We start from the raw sequence: 23416 nt of genomic DNA on the forward strand, positions 1-23416 counted from the left end.
TCATGTGTTTCCTTTTATGTGCTAAATAATAGTAAGGCCTATATAACAGAACTGTAGCACAGACTAGACATAGTCCTAGACATAGTTGGGACTCCAGTTTGGTCCAATTAAAATAATTATTCATTTGTTTGTTTTATTCAAGATAGGGTCTCACTGTGTAGGTCTGGTTGTCCTGGAACTCACTATGGAGAATAGTCTGGCCTCCAACCCACAGAAATCTGCCTGCCTTTGCCTCCCAAGTGCTGAGCTTAAAAGCGTGAGCCACTACACCTGGATTTAAAAAATAATAGTTATTATTGAGGTTTTGGGGTTTTAAACCTTTCATATCTTTTGGTGAAAGCTTTTTCTTTTGAAAATTTAAGTTTTTCATATAGTCTCATTTTTTTAAAAATATCATTCTTTGACTAAATTTAGTTTATCTCTCCTCTGAGGACTATAGTTATTATTTTATTATTCAGAGTTATTTTCCTTTCTCTACCTAAATCAGAATTATCTATGCTAAGCATCACCACATAGAAATATAGCCTCAAAAGGTAAAAAGAGCAATTGAAGAATAAATGACATTATTTCACTCTTTCTAAGGATAATCTTGAGAGGACACCTTAATATGATTAAATTCCTAGCTATTTTGTATCTTTTAGGTTGTGTGCTGTTCTAAATCTCGATTTCTGTAGATTAATTAGCATTAACTATTATCGGTGTGAATAAAATTGCACTTGTCTTTTTCTTCATGGATAAGACAGTATATCCTCAAGGAATTGTGATTACCATCTTCCTCCTCCTCCTCTTCCTCCTCTTCCTCTCTCCTCCTCACTGTCCCTGCAGGTGCGGAGGCGGTCTGGACTGGATACTACGGCTTAGTGTATAACATGGTAAAGATGCTGTGGGAACTCCAGGATGACGGGGAGCAGGATGGACTTAGAACCATGCTATGGCAAACACTGCAAAAGATAAAGGATTCAGAGCAAGATCCGCGAATCCAAAGTGCGTTAACAATCGCCCAGGTAAGTTCTCAAACTTGTCCTTCTGTGTGCAGAAATAATTGTCAGTTCTCTGTTAAAGTGGAATTTCCCCAGTCAATGACCAGCAGTGACTCATGAGAATGTAGAGTTTAGAGGTCCATACTTGCCTGTTTTTAATGATGAGAGTTAAGTTCTAGGTGATGCCATAAAATGAGACCCTTGTAACTTTTAGTATAAGCAGAATTAGCAACAGACCCAGGCCCCAAAACAAACAAGCAAATAAACAAACAAACCCAAGAAAAGACTAATTCAACCACTGTTTTTGGCCATGGTGAGAAGTTCTGACAGATGTAGAGTAGAGTAGACAGAGCAATAATGTTACCTAGGTTTTTCTCTCACTTCAGAAAAAAATGGCGGAGAAGCTTGGTAAGAAATAGATGTTTCAGGAACATTGCATGAACTCCCGACTTGAGAGTTCCTTCTGGGAAGCAGTGAATGTAGGTGCCATTTTCTACAGGGAGCTGTGACAGAGGTCAGTTGTCCTCTGTGGATCTCAGAGCTTGTAGAACATCTGTCCAGGGCCTTCTGGCTTTTAGAGTCTTCACTGAGAAGTCCTGTGTTTTCTAACGGGCCTGCTTTTGTATGTTAGTTTTTTTTTTTTCCATTGCAGCTTTTAATATTCTCATGTATTCTCCGTAGTGTTTTGATAATTGTGTGTTGTGGATAATTTCTTTTTAGGTTCTGCCTGTTTGGTGTTCTGGGTGCTTCTTGTACCTTGAAAAGCACCTTTTCTTTAGCGTAGGGAAATTTTCTTGTATGATTTTGTTGAAAACAGTTTCTGTACATTTGACCCCAGCTTTCTGTCCTTCTCTTCCTGTTATTTGTAGATTTGGTCTTTCACAGTACGCAAAATGTCCTAGATGGCTTGTGCTTACATATGTGAATAGTTCACATTTCCTTTGGCTGTGGTATTCACTTATTCTGTTTTGTCTTCAGTGTCTGTGACATTGCCTTCCCAGTCTTACACTCTTTTGGTAAGGATTACCTCGGGCTTTTGTTTGACTTCCTGAATTTTTCATCTTCAGTTTTATCTCAGTTTGTGTTTTCTTTAGCAATTCTGCTCTGTTTCATGGCTTGAACACATGCACTCATTCACACAACTCCGTACACCACGCACACTCACAGGTTGCTTTCAGATGGACTCAGGGTCACAAAAGAGGTAAAATTTGGGGAAAAAATCCTAAGCTGTTTACAGAAACTAAGAAAAGATAGTAAGAAAAATAGAGTAAGAGACTATGAAATCAAATACATAAAATTGATCAACTCAAAAGCTGTTCCTTTGGAGTAGAGTAAAATAGACTATTTGTGGAATAAGTCGACAGTGGGGAAATAGATAATTGTCATGAAAACTGGAGGGGTAAATGGAATAAAGCTCAAAGAAAATAATTGTGAAACAATTATTAGAAGGTCCTGTGACAAGTTTATCTAATGTATTTGAAGATGAGAGTACAGTGGTTGGTTTTAATGTCACCTTGCCACAAATTAGGGTCACGTGAGTAGGGAGCCACGCCTGCAGACTGTCCTGCTTGGCTATTGTTGTTGGCCTGGGTTGCTTCCCAGAGACTGCAGGTAAGTCCCTGTTGCTGAAGGCATCATGGCATTCAGAGCCAGGTCTCTGAGGCTCTGGCCGGAAAGCTTTCTCCCTGCTGGTCCTTCTACAGTCCTGGAAGGTACAAAGCAACCTGCCAAGGGGGAGGCAGCCGGTAGTCTTCCTCAGCTGAGAAGCCTTTGGACCACACCTGGAACCAGCAAGGCAGGCTATTCCTAAAGGCGTGAGGTGGTTCTTCTTTTTCCCACTCTTTATTCCCCTGGTTTCATCCCCTATTACTAGATAGGGGAGAAAGAAGGACAGAGAGAGAGAGAGAGAGAGAGAGAGAGAGAGCGCAAAAACCCTACAAGTAACCGAGGGATGATGAGAGCTACAGAAGGAATCTTTCCTCAGGGATGTGTACCTTAGCTGGTCATTAAATCCAAATGGTCAGCACTGAAATCATATACAGACACACAACACCAAATAGACCTAACAGGTTGTGTTTATATATATACTCATGTGTGTGTGTGTATATATATATATATATATATATATATATATATATATATATATATTTACGCATGTGTGCTCATGTATGTATATTTGTGTGTATATACATACATGAATTAGAGGATAGAAGTCAGAAGTTTGACAGGGTGCAAGGAAAAAAGGACATGGAATGAGTTGGAGGTAGCAAAATGAATGAGAAAAAATGATTTTATTGTATTTTAGTAATATTAAAAATAATGCATCCTCCAAAGCTGCAAACATATTTCTGCATTCTTAGACCCTTCCAGGAGTAATTGATTTACTATATACCATACGATGATTTAGATTCAGCTGAGCAGTAATTGTTAACGATTAGTGTTGAATCTGTAATGTGAAAGCAAGCAAGCCCTGATTGGTGTAGCTGACGCGGGAAGGTGGATGGGAGCCCAGGTAAGAAGGGTCAGCAGGAAGACCCTTCCAGCCTCAGCGCTTTGCTCTGAGTTGACTGGCTCCGTTGCTGCTGCTGCTGCTCATCCCTTTGCTGATGCTGGACTGGTGTCTCCAGGCTTCCATCCTTTGCTCAGATCCCGCAGCTTTCCAGGAACCTTCCAGGTTTTTTACAGGAGGTGGTGACGTCTCAGACACTCAGCCTCGTGGACTGAGCAGCCACCGGGATTCTCCAATGTGTGACAGCCGTGGTGGAGCTCCTACTAGTGAGGCAACCCGCCCCAGCGACCAAGCAGCTAGTGCGTTCTCATCGTCTTGAGTGTGAAACAATGGTTACTATTTTAACATCAGCGGATCCAACAAGTTTTCTTTATATATGGTCATCCTATTGGCTATTTTCTAGAGAGAATCCTGGCTAATGCAGCGAGAGAACGAATGACTTTTCTGAGAAAATAAAAATGATAGAATTGATATAGTGTATGTAGAAAACCAAGATGAATATGGCCATTATCACGTTATTTAACATGGCACTTAGTCACGACAGCCCGTGCACTTACATGGGGCTCTTTGCCATTGAAAATGTGTCAGATAATAGACGAAAAATGTGAAGACGTTGTCAGACTTCAGTACTGGCACAGCCACAAACAGAAATGAAACAACAGTGTTTAGATTCCAACCTCATACAGTCACCTGGACGGGGACAAATGACGGCCCACAGCCTGATTTCTAGGGTGCTTGGGAATATTAACGGTGCTCACAGGCAGAGATTGGACACACACAGGAGCAGGAAAACCCAGTGACGGAGAGTACAGAAGCCCCAGGGAGGAGGACCCAGTGCAAACTGCAGGTCCGTACAGAGATGATGTCCTTAGGTGACCTTGAGTGTGTTTTGAAGCTTTCGGCCTCTTAATATTTCTGTAATGGAACTATGAGTGAAGGGAGCATTTATATTTAATATAAAAACAGTATCAAATGTCAATAAACTTCACATGAAAAAAATTAACATAAAATTGAAAAATATTTTGAGGGAATTGAAGGTAGTCACAATCCAAAGGAAAACAATGAGATCATCATTTCTTCTGCAGTGGTTTCTCTGTGTCTTCAAATCATGAAAATGTGGTCCAAAGGCTAGAAAAACTTCCCAGCATTACCTCTGATTTCCGGGAGTAGGACTTGTTACAAGATTCCAGGCTAAGGGTTGAGGAAGTTAGGGTTGAGGAAGTTGGGCTTTTACAGGTTTGGGCCACCGTTAGCTCTGAATGTAACTGTGCAAGTTGCCTTTTCTCTGGACTCATCTGCACTCAAATCCTTTTTCTTAGATTAAAAATATGTTTTACGCTTTCTGGGTCTTTAGGTGGTTCTTCCTGCATGACTGTGTGTTTCTCCCCAGTAGGGACATTCTGAAGTTAGTGAGGCACTCCCCTGAAAATACAGCTACGACAGTGCAGTTCTGCTTCTCGTCAGGACATTCACAAAGTGCGGCTGTTTCTTCCTTATGTCTTATTCTCCATCAAGATAACTCTTCACCATCTTACAGTATGCTTTTTTTTTTTTTTTCCTGTTGTTGAAGTTTCTTGTTCTTTCTTGGGTTTGAATTAGGGGTTAACTGTTCACTTTTAGAGTTTATTATTATGGATTTAGCAAATGTTAGTAGGTGAGAAGATCAGTTGGCTACATCCTCTACAGTGTATTGTCGAAGCATATAAACGGTGCCTGCTGATGTTTCAGAGTCTGTGCTCCACATTCTAGTACAACATGAAACTTTACCTTCCTGGAGTTTTAATTCTCTGTATGAGTTGAATGAATCTATAGGAACTATGTAAGATTAGGAGGTATTTTTTTTTTCCCTTGGAGGAAAACAGACCATTGAATGCCCACTGGAACTAAAATTTTTAATGTCACCAATTTGCTATTATGCTCCAGTTAAGTTTTATCTTTGTTTTTTGATTGGGAACTGAGAATGAGACAACAATGAAAAGCAACTATCAAATCAATGGTAGTGGCCACTGGCTCATCATCCTAGAGGCCCTCTGTAGGACTTGACATGAGGCTCTCCACGCTCGTGACTGTATATAGGAGACTGTTTGGGGGCACACTGGGAACGGCAGTCAGAGTTCTGCACAACTTGTAACAGACTAGGCCGCACACGCCTCTCCCAGAGCTTCATTCTTCTCTTCACTGCCTGTTCCTGCTGTTCTCTGACCTGCTGTCCTCTGTGACACCTCCAGTCTCAAACGGATGCCTGGAACTCAATAAGCCAGCTCACATTTGAGCCTTCTATAATTAGACTTCTGTTTATGTGCCTGCTTTTCGGGGCCAGTCATTTGACGTAAGATGTTCTTCTGTTTTTAAAGTTTTCATAAATATCTATAGATAATTGCATTTGAAATTCATAAGTCAATCAGACACTCAAGATGATGCAAGCAGAGCCTCGGTACTCAGTGGCTTGGTACACAGGATAGACAAGAGTTCAGTGACTGCACATGCCATGTAGTTTTGACATTTAGAGGCTTTAGAAGGGTCCCACTTACTTGAACTGGGGAATAAGTGGGAGGCAAGTTTTTTCAGTGAAAACAATAAATTAGAAATTTCTGAAGGCAGCTATATTGCAGCCATATTATTTTCATCTCATTAAGTTCGGACCCAATTAGTATTTCTAATATGACATAATTATAATGTGTATGAGGAAGAGCAAAAGACAGTCTCTCTAGGCCAATTAAATTACTGAGCGGCAGAAATAGGATTTCTAGACACAAATCCTAAGGTATCTAACCTATGAAATACCATGTAATTTATTTTGCATTTGCTTACTGTTAAGATAGTACAAATGAAGGAAAAGTTATGTTTCCTATAAGCTAATATAAATTTCAAGATAGTGAAGCCCCTCCCCTGGCTCCCTCCTTAGGCCGCTTTTGCTCATGTGCAACAGTTGGCTCCATTCTTGGCACCCAGAGCCCCAGCATGGCGGTTAGTAATGACAAACTAGGCTCTGTTCTAGATTTATTTTGTATGCCTAATCATTATACTGAGGACTTGGAAAAGATGTTTATTCCTCACAGGCTGATTATGGAAGGACTGAAAGACTTGCTAAAGATGTCACGAAAGAGGTAGGAGGCCATTCCATTGTGGACCTCTATATGTTCAAGGGGAGCTATGCAGTCTTTGCTGATATGGTGATTGAATGGATCACTGAGTAGAAATAATGTGACTGTAGATATTATGAGACCGAAGAGTGACTTTAGCGGTAGGTCAACAGAGGCCATAAACATTATTGGAGAGGATCTCTCAGTTGCAACTGGAAAGGATGTCTTGATGAAAATATAATTGACACCAGGTAAAGCAATGTAAACCCCGCTCTCCTTGGTCAAGCAGTACACCTCCTAATTGTCACAAGCTTGGTGAAAATGACCTCTCAAAGTGTTGGATATAGAGAAGGCTTTGTTGGATTTGAAATTCCAGACAGGTTTGTTGTTGGATGTGCCCTTGACTCTAATGAGAATTTCAGGGGTTTGAATCATGTTTTATTCATTAGTGAAACAGGAAAAGCCAATACAAAGCCCGTGACAGGAGTTCAAGTTGAGTCTACAAACACGAGGCATCCCATTGGCATTGCCAGTTATCAAACCTTCTACTTCTGCTTAATAAAGCTTTGCACATTGTAAGAATTTGATGTTTGATATTCTTAGAAATGGCAGTTGCTGCATTCCTGAACTTTTGATTTGCACTATTAGCATATAGACAGATTATCTGTTCTCTCTTGTAGATTATTGCTTAACTTTCAAGTAATACAAAACTCTTAAATCACCACTATTGAACACTAATACTGCTATTGTGTCAGTAAGAACCATTTAAAGAGAAGATACATTAGTTTTTAAATTGGTATTTTAATATTCATATATTCAGGAAAGAACAGATATGATTGAATATTGTTAATTATACAACTGCGCATTCAGAACAGGCTGAAGCAGTCAGTTTCACGTCAGCATGAGCATCTCAGAGGTTTTGCTCAGTTGAGTAAACCTATGTTCCACCAGTGTATTGGCTGTATTTTGTATTATTTTAGGGAATTCCTGGAACTCACTGTATAGATCGGGCTGGCCACTTCAAGCTCAGAGATCTGCCTGCCTCTGTCTCCCAAGTGCTGAGATTTAAGGTGTATGCTACCATTGTCTGGCTAACAGTTCTTTTTAAAAAATGCAAATAAATAAATTCTAAATATTAAAAAGTAAGAATATGAAAATATACTTATTGAGTCCTTGTTCAGTCAATTTTTAATTAATTTGAAAATGCTTGGAAGTCTGAAACAATAATCTTGACATAAAAATTTTAGTACATTACCTAGGAGCCATAGTCTCCAAAAATAAATCAATAATTGAAATAGGACATTAAATATATAGGTAGCACCATCAAAACCTATTGCACATTCTAAACACTCACATAGGCGCTACTTCATATTAGCGAGAAATCATTGCTATCTTCATCTGGCATTTGAGCTGCAAACATAAATTATGACAGTAGCCAATGAAGGAAAGTGGCAATGGTGAGAACATTTCTCAGATGATGGTCTGCGAGGAAGTCCTGGCTTGTATAGTTTGGAAAATAGTTTGGATTGTGCAGTAGTAGGCATTAATTTGAAAGGTAAATTTAGAATAGTAAAGTGTAGATATTTGATTGGTTTCATAAAAAATAAAGAACCTAAATGGAACAATTTGGAGAGAAAGCTATCTTCATTGAATTTTCAGGGGGAAATTTGACTCTCCTAAAGATTCTGTTGGAGGCCTTTGCGATTTTGAATTAAGAAACAGTTGTTCTGATCACCTGGGGCCGAGGTATCACAGCTGTGATCAGCTACCAGAACCCTTTGCTTTGCTGGGATACTCGGCGCTGGTCAGCCGGAGCTGAGAAATTAGCAGAGGACAGACCAACCTCACTGAGCTGAAATCTTCTGGGAAGTGTTTCCTCAGGGTCAGCACACACAGGCTGTGTTCCGGAGGGGGGTCAGGGCTGTACCTCACGCCAGCTGATGAACTTGATAATGTAGAAGAGGCTCTCAGGTGGTGCTGGTTTTGAAGGCATAAAGGGTTCATACAAAGCAGCTGATGCTTGGCACTGTGAGACGCCGTTGGCGAAGACACAGCTTTAGTATCAGTTGGAGCCCCAGGACTTAGGGGGGCATGCAGAGAGTTGAGGCTTGGCACCCTGAAGAGAGCCCAGCAGAGGCTAGTTCAACGTGCAGCCCAGCTGTGGTAAGATGCCAGTGCCATGGAGCAACCAGCGAGGACAGCAGGAGCTCTGGGGCAGAGGGAGTCAGCCTGAGCCCACGGGACAAGCTGTACTTGCTGCAGCAAGCTCTTAGGAGAAGCCCAGACGGTGGTGAGTGGATCCCGGAAGTCCAGCGCCAACCTTCAGCTTGCTGGGGCTGCTTGAACCCCATTTTGTTTTTCCGTTTTCTTGGAATAAGAAAGCATTTAACTTATTTTGGTTTTACATGAGTCTATAATTGAAGGACTTTGAACTTGTAAAGGGATTTTGAAGTTTTACAGAGACTTTGAATTTAAAAGAGAATTTGTTTTTTTTTTAAACTGATTTTTTTAAAAAAAATTATTATTAATTACAATTTAGTCACTTAGTATCCCAGTTGTAGCCCCCTCCCTTATCCCCCTGATCCCACCTCTTCTTCTCTCTCCCCACCATGCCCCTCCCCCAGTACACTGATAGGGGAGGTCCTCCTCTCCTACTATCTGACCCCAGCCTATCGGGTCTCGGGTCTCGTCAGGACTATCAGGTACTCTTTCTCTGTGGCCTAGTAAGCCACCTTGCCAGGGGGAGATGATCAAAAAGCAGGCAACTGAGTTCATGCCAGAAACTGCCCCTGCTCTCCTTACTAGGGACCACCCCCACCCCCATGCAGACTGAGTTGCCCTTGGGCTACATCTGAGCAGGCTGTCCAGGTCCCTTACATGCATGGTCCTTGGTTGATTCATTAGTCTCCGCAGGCCCCCCTAGGACCAGATTTTTTGGCTCTGTTGTTCTCCTTGTAGAGTTCCTGTCCCCTCCAGGTCTTTCTAACTCCTGCTTCTTTTAAGATTCCCTGGACTCTGCCCAAAGTTTGGCTATGAGTCTCAGCAGCTGCTTTGATACCATGCTGGGTAGAGTCTTTCAGAGGCCTGAAGAATGGATACAGAAATTGTGGTACATTTACACAGTGGAATACTACTGGGCAATTAAAAACAAGGAAATGATGAAATTTGCAGGTAAATGGATGGAACTAGAAAAGATCCTGAGTGAGGTAATCTAGAAGCAGAAAGACACACAAGGTATAGACTCACTAATAAGTGGCTATTAGCCATATAATGTAAGATAATATATTAAAATCTATTGTTCTAAAGAAGCTGAACAACAAGGAGGACCCTAGGGAAGATGCTCAATCCTCTTTGAGAAGGAGGAGGGCCCAGCTCACTGTGGGTGGGGTCGTCCCAGGGCTGGTGGTCCTGAGTGCTGTAAGAAAGTAGGCTGAGCAAGTCATGAGGAGCAAGCGTCTTAATAGCACTCCTTCATGGCTTTTGTATCAGCTCCTGCCCCAGGTTCATGAGTTCTTGCCTGATTTCCTTTGATGATGAGTGGTGATATGGAAGTGTAAGCAAAATACACTTTCATCCACAAGTTGCTTTTGGTCATGATGGTTCCTCACAGCAATAGTAACCCTCAGACAGTGGACAATCTGGTTTTCTCCGTGGATGGAGGGACATCAGGTCTTCTGCATACATTCATAGTCCTATGGATGGTGGGAGAGCGTTGATATAATAGAGGTAATCTGTGATTTCAGTTTTAATACAAATATGGTTAATTTGCATTAACCTTGTCACTATTTGGATTTCCTTCATTTGTGAACTGGTAACTCAAAAGAATTTATTTATTTACTTATTTATTTATTTTGGTCTCAAGTAGTCTGTGTATTGTTCAGCTATCTTTATAAACTCTAGATATAACTTCTTTCTGAATGGTTATCCAATCCTATTCGTTATTATCACACGGTTTGTACTATTTCATTGTATTCTTCTGTGATTTTCACATACCTCCAGTCATTGTGGGTTTTGTTTTTGTTTTGTGCTGCTCATCTTTTTCCTCCTCCTCCCATTCCTTTCCTTGTTTAGCACATTCTCACTTTCTGGTGTCAAACACGGCTGCAGTGAAAGGCTTTAGTTCTTCGTTCATTTTACATTCTGACACTCGATAGCCTTGTGTCTAGACTTAATTTTTATTGAAACAGAAACAAGTAAAGACACATAGATTAAAACATGTTTAGCTCTGATCTTTCAAAGCTGAACACTTAAGTGAATATTTAATGAAAATATTTAAAAGATTCAGATTTCACACATTTATTCCTTCTAATCACTCTGTTCTTCTCAAAATAAGGCATTTATCCTGATCTCTAGGTTTTGTTTCTGTGAGTAGATTCATAGATTACATAATTAGTATTTGTCCGTGCCAGCTAACATAGTTCCCTGATTCATTGCTGTTCTGTGTAACAATTCAGATTGTGGCTCAGCATCTCATCATATTAATTTATAACTTGTCTATCATACTTCTTGCTGTAGAGATGCACGGTATTTTCCATCTCTGACTAGTCTACCACGAGTACTCTTGTACAAATTTTCTCATTGTCTCATAGAAAAGAGATGGCACTTGTTTGACTTTTAATTTTAAAATCACCGTAGAAGGCGTGACATATTGCGGCGTTTTCAAAGTTTGTTTTAGTAGATGCTTTTCTTCCTTGTGGCTCCACCCCTTCTTCTTTGACCCTTGCTTGTAGCTCTATCTTCAGTCTCCATTCTGCTTTCGAGTCATTTATATTCTGTTGTCCCTGCTTCTTCCTGGGCACCTGGATTTATATTTTTTTGGTTTCCATTTTAATTTTGTAGGCTAACCACACAGTTACCTCCAACCATACACATACAAGTATACATTACAAGCTCAGGTCTACATATGACAGAAACTGTGGTTTTTGTCCTTCTAAATTTGGGTTACTTCATTTAATATTACACTTTCCTGATCCATCTAGTCCCCCCCTTCATAAATCTGATTTTTCTTTATGGAAATGCTAATATTTAAATAGTTGATTCAGGTGGTAGTGAATCTTGTAAGTTTCCGTTTATTTCAGGCTTAACTCTTCAATTTGTTTTTTTAAATGATGTCTTAGCATCTTTGACCATTTTTGTGATAAAGTACTTTGATGAAAAAAAAACTTGGGAGAGAAAAGTTTTAGCTCATGATTCCTCGTGACAGTCTGTCACAGCAGGGAAGGACAAATGACAGGGGCTTGAGAGAACTGGTCACATTATATAAAAAACAGAGAGGAATGAATCAATGAATGCAAGCTGGCATTCAGCTCCCTCTTCCTTTTTTATAGAGTTCATAACCCAAATCTAGGGAATGTGCTACTCACTTTCAGGCCAGATCTTTAACATCGATTCACACAATCAAGACTATCCCCAACAGGCCAACAAAATCTAGACCATTCCTCACTGAGACTCATTTCCCAGATGATTCTAGGCTATGTAAAGTGGGCTGGGATTTTTACGGTGGTACAGATAAGCTGTAAATTTAAGCGTCTAAGCAGTTGCTTTATTATTATTTCAGTGGTTTCTTTTTCTTGCCTCATTCTTATTCCTTTGGTGATAAAATGTTTTTCTAAGCTTGTTTGATGGCGTAGGTGGTATAACAGGCTTTAGGAGAAGTAATCTGTAAGCTAAGTTCTTAAACTTTTCCATACTTATTATTCAACCAATCAAAGTAGCTTGCCAAGGACCTCTGAGCATCGCTGGCAGTCCCGGCTTCTGTCTCTCTCTGCTCCCGGTATTGCTATGTGGAAATTAGATTTCTTGAATTCCAAAGCCAGCGTCTTACCCTTCTGTGCCACTCTCTCAGTTAAGCACACAGATATCCATTTATATTTTTATATCTTTCTTTCTTAATACAGCTAATACAATCACAGCAAGACAGCTAACCAAATGTCCCACAGGCAAGTAAGGCAAACCAAAATCAGTTTCTAGAAAATGAGCACATTTGACCCAGAGGTTACTGCGCTGAATACACACACACACACACACACACACCAAAACCAAACCAAACCAAAACAAAAAAAACCCAACCCCCCTCCCCAGAGTTTAGTTATTTATTCCTATGTGTTCTCCTGCTTCTTGAACAACTTGCTTATTCCTAAGTTCCACAGGACCACCTTACGTGTCTTCTGTGATATAAACCATCGGGAAGATGTTCTTCGCGGGTGACTAAAGTGTGTCTATTTTTAGCCATTCCCCTACGACTCCGAGTGAGTAGGGAACATTAAAAACAGCACCTGTACAGTGAAAGCTTACGACTTAAGAAATCTGGAATACGTTAAAAATGTATTCCACTCTCGTTTTTTGGTATTGCTAGTATGGATGTCTATAAGGCAGACATTGCTCTTTCCTGCCCCATTTCCTTGCTTCCCCAACCACTGTTCTTGTTGGACAATACTGTAGCTTACAGTGCGATTGGGGAACTTTATTATAATCCACTGTGCATTGTATGGGAAAAGTATATACTAGAATGCTGACAGAGGTAAACAGAAATCTTACCCATCAAAATTAAATATGTATTTCATATGATAGATTTTTTTAAAGTTTAATGAATAAGTTTTTAATTTAATGCTTCATCTCATCCTCAACACTGATGAAGCCATTGCTAACTAAATTATGTAGTACCATGCAGTGCATGCTTTTTCTAAATCCATAATAACACCCTGCCATCAGTGATCTTGTAGTGTCATGATACTGGGTGCCTTGGGAGGTTTGAGGAGAGGTGAAATATATGACAACAGTATTTGAAATGGAAATCAATTCCGAATAGATCCCTAAACATGAGTCCTTTGTTCAACAAAGTGAGTAGAAACCCAATATAAGGAAAAACCTGGCCTATGTACAGAGTGGCATGATAAACAAATGCTCATTAACATGTTTTGTTTGAAATGTTTCCAGGAAGACTTGTGTTGAACAAGGCTTCTCTGTGCTGGTGATTCAGTGGCATATGCTGACACACGCAGGAGGAGCCATCACTTAGAAAGGCTTTCTGCCATCTGGTATGCGACCTGAAATATCAAAGAGAAATATGCACAGCTCAGATAAATGTGTGACTTTTTTCAGAGTTTCTTCAACTCATCCAGTAGAACCCTTTGTAGTTCTAATTTCATGGCAAGATTGTTAAGACAAAATTGTTTTTAGACTATGTGACGCAGCCTGCTGGGTAGAAAAGACAGTGGCCAGGGGCTGTTAGTCTCTCAGGGCCTGTCTGTCTCTTTCACGTCTGACTTTTATTTTGGCATAAATGGGAAAGCTGGGCGTGGAAAGGTAGATGTGTTTTTTGGAGAAGTGTTCTCCTTAGAGTCCTAACGACAAAATGCTTGCTTCACAGAACCGTGTTTAAGACAGCAGCGATGCTCATGGAGCCTGCGCAGTACACAGGCGAGGCCAAGCACTATGTCCCTCACCCCTCCCACTTCAGCGCCATAGCCCTCCCACCAATGGGCGCCAATGTGGCTCAGGGTGAACCAACTGGCAGGTGGTTTGTGCCCTGTCCGTGAGCGTTACTCAGAGGCTCAGCTGCTTGCGCTCCATCGTGCCTTTTCTGAAAGTGAACGTTAAGGAGGAGCTGACATTGAAGAGATTCGAGGTCAGAAAGAGCTCAGAAACATGGTCACCTTTTGTGTTGAACGTTTACAAGAACCCTTGGGCAGGTGGTTCCATCCTCAACTCAGCAGTAGGGAGAAATGTTCAGAGACCTTGAATAACGGGAAACCACATGAGTTGTGAGTGGAAAACGCAGCATTCTCATGCAATCCTTTCTTGAATCCTGTCCCTCAATTTGTCTTAAACTTTAATGCCCCTACAAGAGTGGAGACTGGCATTCTGCATGTGCCACACTGTAATGAAAAGTGATGGATGCCCTCAGGACCAGAATTTTAATGACAAAGAATCACTCACGCTGTCCCTTCGTGTGATTAGAATTCCTATAGAAAGGAACACTTTGGTACTTAAACTTAGAAAAATGTTTTCTAAAGCAAGTTAAATAATGTCAGTTCCAATAATACTTAAGAGAGTGTAGAGATGGCCTCTGTCACTAGTAATCCAAGTTAGCTCAGATTTTGTTGTTTTTTTCTACATTTCCTTAATCATTGATTCAAAATTTGGGACTCAGGAGAGCTTCCCCCCACTTTTGAATTGCTACTATCTCCCAATTCCCTGGGAGAATTTCTGCTTTGATGATTTATCATCTTCCTACCACCCTGCATTAATGCTAGCATCACCATCTTTATTCTCGCTACAAAATCAAAGGGCAGCCATCTGCTCTTGCCTCTGGCTAGAACACCTCTGTTGGAGAACTCATCCTCAGGAACCTTGCTCTTATAATTTTAATTCTCAGTTACGTAGACATTAAAAAATTGTCACTTTTCTGAACAAAACCAAATATTAACAATCCAACAAACAAAATACAACCCTGATTCAGTAAAGCCTACATAGACATCACTGTAAAACAGGGACATTCAGTGAAAATGTAAATAGCTACAAATGGTTAAACATGGGGATTGAGACATGAGCCACAGCCAAGCTAATAGTAGGAATAAATAGGAATCGACTTTGAGGGAGGGTTATTGAGGCTTTGTTAAATATATGAACAAGAACTAAAGACTTAGGTTTGTGTATAGATAGCATTTCAATGTCTGAATGGCAGCATATTAGAAGGACGCTGACTCTAGACCACGACTATGGAATTACATGCATAATCTTATTTGATAAACTTCCTACCAAAGAAGTCACTGAGGGACTCAATGGGCTTTGGAAAGACAAAGGCTGGGCTGAGTATTTCTGTTTTGGTGTAGGAGCAGATTCTAGGGGGCCATGAAAGGAGCTGAGGTCTGTTATGGTTTACATCGTTTACCAGAACAACCATCCACATGATCTCACTTAACCCTAGGCAGAACAAAACTTGAGAGAGATTACATTTTCCTGGTTATATGGAAAAGCAAAACCTAATTTCAGTTATTTCAAAGTATAGAGCCTGTATTCTTTTCAAGAAATTTCCAGGAAGAAAAATACAGAAGTACAACTTAAAAAATTTTTAATTTTTTGTTTGTTTTTGAGATCTTAATTTAATCACAACATTTCTCCATGCCCCTCTCTTCCTCTGTTTATCCCATATACCTCTCTTCACTCTTCTTCAAATTTGTGGACTCTTTATTTAATAATTGTTATTGCATGCATGTATATTCCTAAACACAACCTGCTCAGTCTGAATAATGTCACTCATATGTGTGTTTTCATGGCTGACCATTTGGTGTTGACTAACCGATTGGTGTACTCTCCCTGGGGGAGGCTGGCTTCTGCCGGTCTCAGCATTCCTTAGCTGCCTGTTGTTCTTTGCGTAAAGTTGAGGCCTCATGGACGTTTCCTGTCCACTTTGACATGTCTATTGCTGTTGTCCTTGCTCAGCTCATGTTTATGGATGTAGCTTCTGCTGCTGCTAGGAGAAACCAGATGTCACAGCAAACTTCCTGACCCTCTGTCTGTTACAATCCTTCTGTCCCCTCTTCTGCAATGTTCTCTGAGCCTTAGGCATGGACGAGTCGTGTAGATGTAGCATTTGGAACTGGGCTCCACAACTCTGTGTTTTGATTGGTCATGGTTTCCTGTAGAGGAAACCCATCTCTTATAAAAAGAGGTTTCCTTGACAAAGGTGAAGACTATACTTATCTGTGTTTATAAGGACAAATGTTTAAAATGTCATTAGGAATTAGTAAAGAGGTGTCCCGAAAGACTCTTCTCCCGAAAGATTCATGACTTCAGAATCATTGAGTAGGTGGGTAGGATTCCAGTACCAAAGCTTTCTGTTGTTGATAGCTAGTTTTAAATTGGTGCTGGTCAGATGGGATGCAGGGTGTTATTTCAATTTTCTTGTATCCATTGAGACTCGTTTTGTGTCTGACTATGTGGTCAATTTTGGAGAAAATTCTATGAGATGCTGAGAAGAAAGTATCATCTTTTGTGTTTGGGTGAAATGTTCTGTCTGTCAGGTCCATTTGATTTACGAAGTTGTTAACTCCAGCATTTCTGCTTAGTTTTGTCTGGATGACTTGGTGAGAGCACGGTATTGAAGCCACCTAGTATCACTCATTGTGTGAGAGTCAATATATGATTTAAACTGTAGTAGTTTTTCTTTTATGAACTTGGTTGCTTTGGTGTTTGGTGCATAAATGTTTAGAGTTGCAATAGCCTTTTGGTGGGTTTTTCCTTTGATGAATATTACTATCTTTTCGGCTTAATTGTGGCCTGAAGTCTGTATTGTCAGATCTTAATGGCTGCACTGGCTTGCTTCTTGGGTTCATGTGCTTGAAATATTTTTTCAACCTTTACCCCGAGGTGATGTTTATTCTTGATGGTAAGGTATGTTTGTCAGAAGCAATAGAAAAATGGACCTCTTGTTGTATCCAGTGTCAGTCTGTGTCTTTTTATTGGCAGAACTGAGATAACGGATGTTGAGAGTTGGATTGGTAGGTAGTTACCACTTGAATTTGTTTTTATCGTGGAATGACTTTCTTTCTCCATCTATTGTGATTGAAAGTTTTGCTGGAGGGAGTGGGCTACAACTGGGATACAAAGTGAATTAATAATAATAATAATAATAATAATAATAATAAATAATAATGATATAAAGTTTTGTTGGGCTGGCATTTGTGGCCTCCAAATTTGTAGAGCATTCATCCTGGCTCTTCTGTTTTTTACAGGTCCTTTGGGAAGTCAGGTGTTATTCTAATTGGTCTGTCTTATATGCTGCTTTTTTTTCCCTCTTTGCAGCTTTAGTAATCTTTCTTTGTTCTGTAAGTTTAGTGTTTTAGTTATTATGTGCTGTGGGGAATTTCTTTTCTGGTCCCATCTCTCTGGTGTTCTGTATGCTTCTTGTATCTTGATAGATAGATACTTTTGTTCAGTGTTTTCTGTGCTTTTGATCTATTTTTTTCCTTCCTCTATTTCTATTATTCTTAGATTTTTTTTCATAGTGTCTTAGATTTTCTGAATGTTTTATGCCAGGATTTTTTAAATATATATTTAACATTTTTCTTTGACCAAGGTATCCATTTCTTCATCTAGTCTTCAATGACTTATATTCTCTATTGTGAAGAGAGCAGCAATGAGTATGACTGAACAAGGATTTATGGAGTTTGATGTTGAGTCCTGTGGACATATGCCAAGGAGTGTATAGTAGGTTCCTATTTTTTAGCATTTTGAGAATTCTTTGCACTTGTTCTCTTCATGGCTGTACCAATTTGCAATCTTACCAACAGTGAATGAGGGTTCCTTTTTCCACTGTTTTTCTTGTCCATTGATTTTTTTGGTCTTTGCAATTCTGACTTCTTAAGATGAAATCTCAAAGGTGTTTTGATTTGCATTTCCCTGATTGCTAGGGATGATGAACATTTTTTTGAGATATTTCTTAGTCTTTTTTTTTCTTCTTTTGAGAACTCTGTTCAGGTATCAGGCCCATATGTGTGTGTGTGTGTATATATATATATATATATATATATATATATATATATTTAAATGGAGTCATTTGCTCTTTTTAATACTTGTTTCTTGAGTTCTATATATATTATAGATATCAATCCTCTCTCACATCTATAGCAAACGTCCTCTTCCAGCTTGTGGGGTTCCTGTCACCGAGTTTGTTCTTTCGTTGTGCAGTAGGTTTTTAGTTCTGTGAGGTTCCACTTATCAATTGTTGGCCTTAATTCTGGGCCAGAGGGAGTCTTTTACAGGAAGGGCTGGAAGGGTGGGTTCCGGCAGAAGCTTAGATGGTGGCTGAAGTGCATGTGGGGTGGCCAGACTACGCAGAAGCACTGTAGTGGTCCTCGAGTTGGATACGGCAGGCTGGGGAGACAGTGGAGATGACAGGTTCAAGGATGGTCACTAGGCGAGATGCTGGAGAAGAAGGAAGGAAGTCTATCTAGGTGGGGAGGTTTCATAAACAAGGAACATGATTGTTTGACTGAGAAGTGAGAAGGCCTTAGATGTCCATGAGTTGTGGGGTTTCTCAAGCTTCCAGCACTGTTACCAGAGGAGGGATGAAGGAATGCCTTCACCTTGATAAGACATCTGACACCTCAATCTACAGCCAGTCCTACACTCAGATGAGATGTGATGGAAACCGCATCATAAGTCTAGGGTCAGGGTGATGCAGGTTTCCACAACGTGTGTCTCCCGTACGTGACGTCGTGAGAAGCCATTGTTCACGCAGGCCTGCATGCTTGCTCCCTCGTTTATGCCTCTAGCCCATCTCAGTAATTTCCACGCTCGCAGTAAAGTCTTAGTGTGTACCGCTGTATGCTTTAAAGCGCTTTTACTAATGGGAATGAAGACAGAGCTGGAAAGTTGAAGACAGAGGTGTGAATGACGTCTTACAGAGGGAGCCTTACCCACCGAAGAGTTAAATAGTGTCTTGACTGTCATGGTGGCTGTCACTCTCCATAAACAGTTTGACTTCCTGTTTCCAACTGAACACTCTGTCCGGGATTTCTGGTTAGTAAGCATCAGATTTTCAGTTCGGCTATACATAGTCTGAATATAATTGTGCGCTGATTGCAGTTCTTAGACATAATTGAACTTAAATGCTTTAAAAGTGGATATATTCCAATGAGAACTATTGATAAAGTTCTCTTTTCTGAAACAGAATAAAAAAATTTCCTGCTTTGATGATGTCACTTACTAACATTTTATTTTTTAGTGGCAAAATTGTATATACTTTTAAGTACAATTCTCGGAAATCTATATATACTGTGTATGAAATAACGAAATTAAGCCAATTACCATGATCCACATGGCTAACATTTTTTGGTTGCAGAACACTTCAAAGCTCCTCTCAGTATTTATCAAGAAAACATGACAGAATTATCAACTGTATTCACCCTGCTGTAAATAGATCTTTTGAGGTTATTCCTCCTATACAATCAAAATTTCATGTTCCTTTTAAAAACACATAAAGTGTATTTATCACGTTCATGTATAGATCAGCAATTCGATGTGTTCATAATAGTTCATCTGAACAATAGACTTGTGGGAGTTTTTAAATTTAAACTTTAAAAACATTTTTTGTAAATTTTTCTTCGGCCGTTTCACACATGTACAGAACCCATTCAGGTGATTGTCAGTCATACACTCTTCTGTCTCCTCCTGTCCCCATCCACCCCTGACTGAGGACACGCCCAGTCTTGCATGAGTCCAGGACAGACAAACAGAACTGTGAAATTGTTATTGTGATGGTTGTGTCCTGCTGACGGGGTAGCATTTTGTAGATCCTTTCTCTGCCTTTTAGCTTTTAAATTCTTCCCACCCTCTCTTTCCCGATGTTCCCTGAGCCTTCAAGAGGGTGATACAGACACCCTGCTTAGGGCTGAGATCTTAACTGTTGTTTGTTCTCAACATGTGAACATTGTGAGTCTCTGCATTTACTGCAGTTGATTACATAGGAAGTGTGTGTGTGTGTGGGTGGGTGTGGGTGTGTGTTCTGGGGATCAGAACTCAGGTTTTTATGCTTGCTAGGGAGGTGCTTCCTTGACTGAAGCATCTGTTCAGCTCTAACCATTCCTATCAACTTTATAACAGGCACTTCAGGCATCTAAAATGAATCCTAAGTGATGATACAGAGCTATGTGAAGACAAATAATGTTCAATAAAGATTTAAAATGGAAACAAAAATAAACAGCATCCAACTTATAATATGACCATTTGTAAAATATAGCATGTGAGATTTTAAAATCTTCATTTCTTATTGCAAAGTCAAGACAAAGAGTATTTCAAAAATATCCAGTCCATGTTTGATATTATAAAAAATATATTGGGATTTCAAACAGTATCCTATTTTGAGTAAAATTTGCTGAAATATTTTGCACTCTCTGTCATGGCTTTGGCATATGTCACTAATTAGAATCTACATGCTTTGAAACATAACATGGTATCCGATTAATATGCATAGTTTTCATGTTTTACATGCCATTAAAGCAAAAATAAAAAAACAATAGAAATCCTAAAACATTTTCAACCATAGCTAAATGCAAAGTTGTTGTCTCTACATTTCCTTTGATTTAAAAATCTATTCTATAGAAATGCTTGTTCACTTTAATGGAGTTTTAAGCTGTAGGCAGAGTAAAGGAAGTTTCCTGTACTAGAGTATACAGCACTTCAGGCACTTGTGTTTATAGAACTCTTCTATGTCAAATGTATTAGGTTTAAAATGTTAATTTTGTCATTACATTTAAAATCACCTAACTGGAAACAAATACATAATTGTTCTTATTACTGAGATTTTCTTTTTTAAAAAAAGTTTGGGGGAAAGCTCTTTATTGCAAAGGTTATTTTGAGAAAAATGTAATTACATTTATTTGTGTTCGTCCGCATCGCGCATGCACAGATGTGCGCGTGGAGGCTGGAGAACAGCTTGTAGAAGGCTGTGCTCTCCTCCACCGTGCGGCTCCCGCGGGTCATGCTCAGGTGACAAGGGCTTGTGGCCTTTACTCTCTGAGCCCAGCCCCTGGCTCGTGGGCACGGCTAGTCAAGGAGAGTGAGCGCACGCTTGATGTTTCAGGAAATGACTTCGAATCTCCTTTTATTCTGTCCTGTTCCAACTGCTTTTTTTTCCTCCCCCCAACAGGCCGAATTAAATGACCAGGTTGACCCTTTCACTCGGTACAGCACAAAACCTACACCAAACCTAGGAGAAGAGGTCTTCTCCAAGTACGTTGGGTGGAGAGTCGCCACCACCCTCTCCAGGCTCTTCTTCCCCTCGCTCGACGCCAGCGCCGTCCCGTCCAAGAAGCCATCGGAATCACATCTGCCAAGAAAACCCAAGGTCAAAAAACAGCAGCCCAAAAAAAAGAAAGTCCTACGCTTCATTTTAAAGTGAGTGAAACTGTGTTTTATTACTCCACCGACAGCAGTTCGCGGGTTCGGGGCCTGGCACTTAAGTTTCTTCCCTGCAGTTCTCAGCCAGCCGCCTCCGGGCTGTCTTTTCCCTAGGAGGCTCCTCTTCAGAAAGTTTGCCGCCTTCTCAGGAACAGCCTTTTCGTATTTAGAACAGAATCAGCACACATAATCACATAATGTGGTTCTTGTGAAGGAAGAATATAAGAACAAAAAACCACACCCAGTGTTCAGACATTTTGACCCCAGTTTTAGATGCATTCGTATGTACACAGGCATACATACACATTTAATGTGTATCAAATGCATGTATCCCAACAGTCTTAAACAGTAATCATTTGGTATGTTGCAAATGTAAGGATAATTATTATGAATTATGCCTTGAACACTTGTGTCTTTAAATTTACCTCTAATGTCTTAGGAAAATGCAGGCTTGAGATAGATTGATTTAGGTGGATATTTTCAATATGTACTTGACATATCGTCAATGATCGGTATCATCAGGGTCTTAGGATGTTTATTACACACGTACTTAGCTATTTCCCCTATTCCTAATCTGATATATTAAACAATGATCTATGCTATGGGCTATGACTTACATTGTTAAATATTCCTGTAAAGCTTTATTCTATCAGGAAGATTTTTTTTAAATTTTCAATCCAGCTCATCTAAAGAATACATCATAGTATATATTTTTGCCATTAATTTCGACAGTATCACAGAAAACACGTGTTAGTATTTTTAGCAATTCATTTTCTGACGTCTCAGTTCTTAGTTGGGCAGGGTAGTTATTGATGGCTGATAATTGTTAGGCTGTGCCTTAAACTGGTATGGTACACATCTGATCCTTTTAAGAGGGTATGTGCCATTTCTTCTCTGTATTTTAAAAATCATGTTGGACTGCCTTTGTTTTGGATCATTTTCCTATATGACCTGAGTCTCACTTTTGGCCTGATCTCAACACGGTGAGTAAATTTAGCTGCTCTAGATTACTGCTGTATCTGTAATTTAGATTTAATTATGTACTTTATATTACTACAAATGACTTTTAAGTATTAATCTTTATTTGTTTATTTATGACATGACTAAAGTATTGTTGATATTTTAGTATCTACTGAATATTAAAAAAAAACACTCCTCCACAAATGAGAAGTGTTCTGAATGTGATTATGGATGAAAAGGCCGTCTTTTTTTGTTCTTTAGTAATATGTGAATTTATATATATTTCTCTTGATAAGTTCATTGGTAAGTGCTCCATCTGTCTTGTTTTTAATATAATCTTTTCTCCATATTTAGCATCTTATGGTTGTTCCTTATGTGTGTTCCAGGTTGTGACATTGTGGAGATTAATTGGCTTAGATGCTTAGTGAATCCACTTAGAGATTTGTTTTCCAGATACACAGTTTTATCAAGTACAAAGATTTAGTTTTCTTTCTTGGTTTTTATGCTCATGTCTTCTTTCTTTTCTCTTACGTGATTATAAGAGAAAATATATTAGCATCCAGAGTGTAGACCTTTCTTTCTCCCTATTTCTACTCAGAATTGTTCTCGTTTTCCTGTCACGTATAATACTGGCTTTAGGGCTACTTTTTCGTGATCATTAGTTGTATTTGTAAAAATCCATTTGGTCTATTTATATAAGTACAGTTAGAGCTGAGGGGACAGAAAAGGATGTGCTATGCAAGCAGCAGCAAAAGTAAAGGTGTCCCTCTGTCTACTATCTATCATCTCCCTACCTGTCATCTACAATCTCTATGCATCTCTCATCTATCAACTTATCTGTCCACTATCTATTTACCTATCATCTACCATCTATCTCTCTCATCTATGTATTTAGTATCTCTCATCTATTATCTGTGTACTATCTATCATCCATATCTATCTATCTATCTATCTATCTATCTATCTATCTATCTATCTAT

The 23416-nt window shown here is 39.6% G+C and overlaps 1 protein-coding gene and 1 pseudogene across 1 annotated transcript in view; both read left to right on the top strand.

Annotated features, from left to right (window-relative positions):
- The window catches only part of Tmem232 (transmembrane protein 232), a 208078-nt gene that overhangs the window by 54244 nt on the left and 130418 nt on the right, over window positions 1-23416 (top strand). Inside the window, exons 10-11 of the mRNA XM_055628376.1 lie at window positions 826-1004; window positions 21226-21473. Coding sequence (XP_055484351.1) covers window positions 826-1004; window positions 21226-21473 — 427 coding nt within the window. The remainder of the gene's footprint in view (window positions 1-825; window positions 1005-21225; window positions 21474-23416) is intronic.
- Window positions 1373-14110, top strand: LOC129692118 (hypoxanthine-guanine phosphoribosyltransferase-like; annotated as a pseudogene).

The sequence above is a fragment of the Psammomys obesus genome, unplaced genomic scaffold (genome assembly GCF_907164565.1).
Source record: "Psammomys obesus unplaced genomic scaffold, mPsaObe1.curated_primary_1811, whole genome shotgun sequence".
Classification (NCBI taxonomy): Eukaryota; Metazoa; Chordata; class Mammalia; order Rodentia; family Muridae; genus Psammomys; species Psammomys obesus.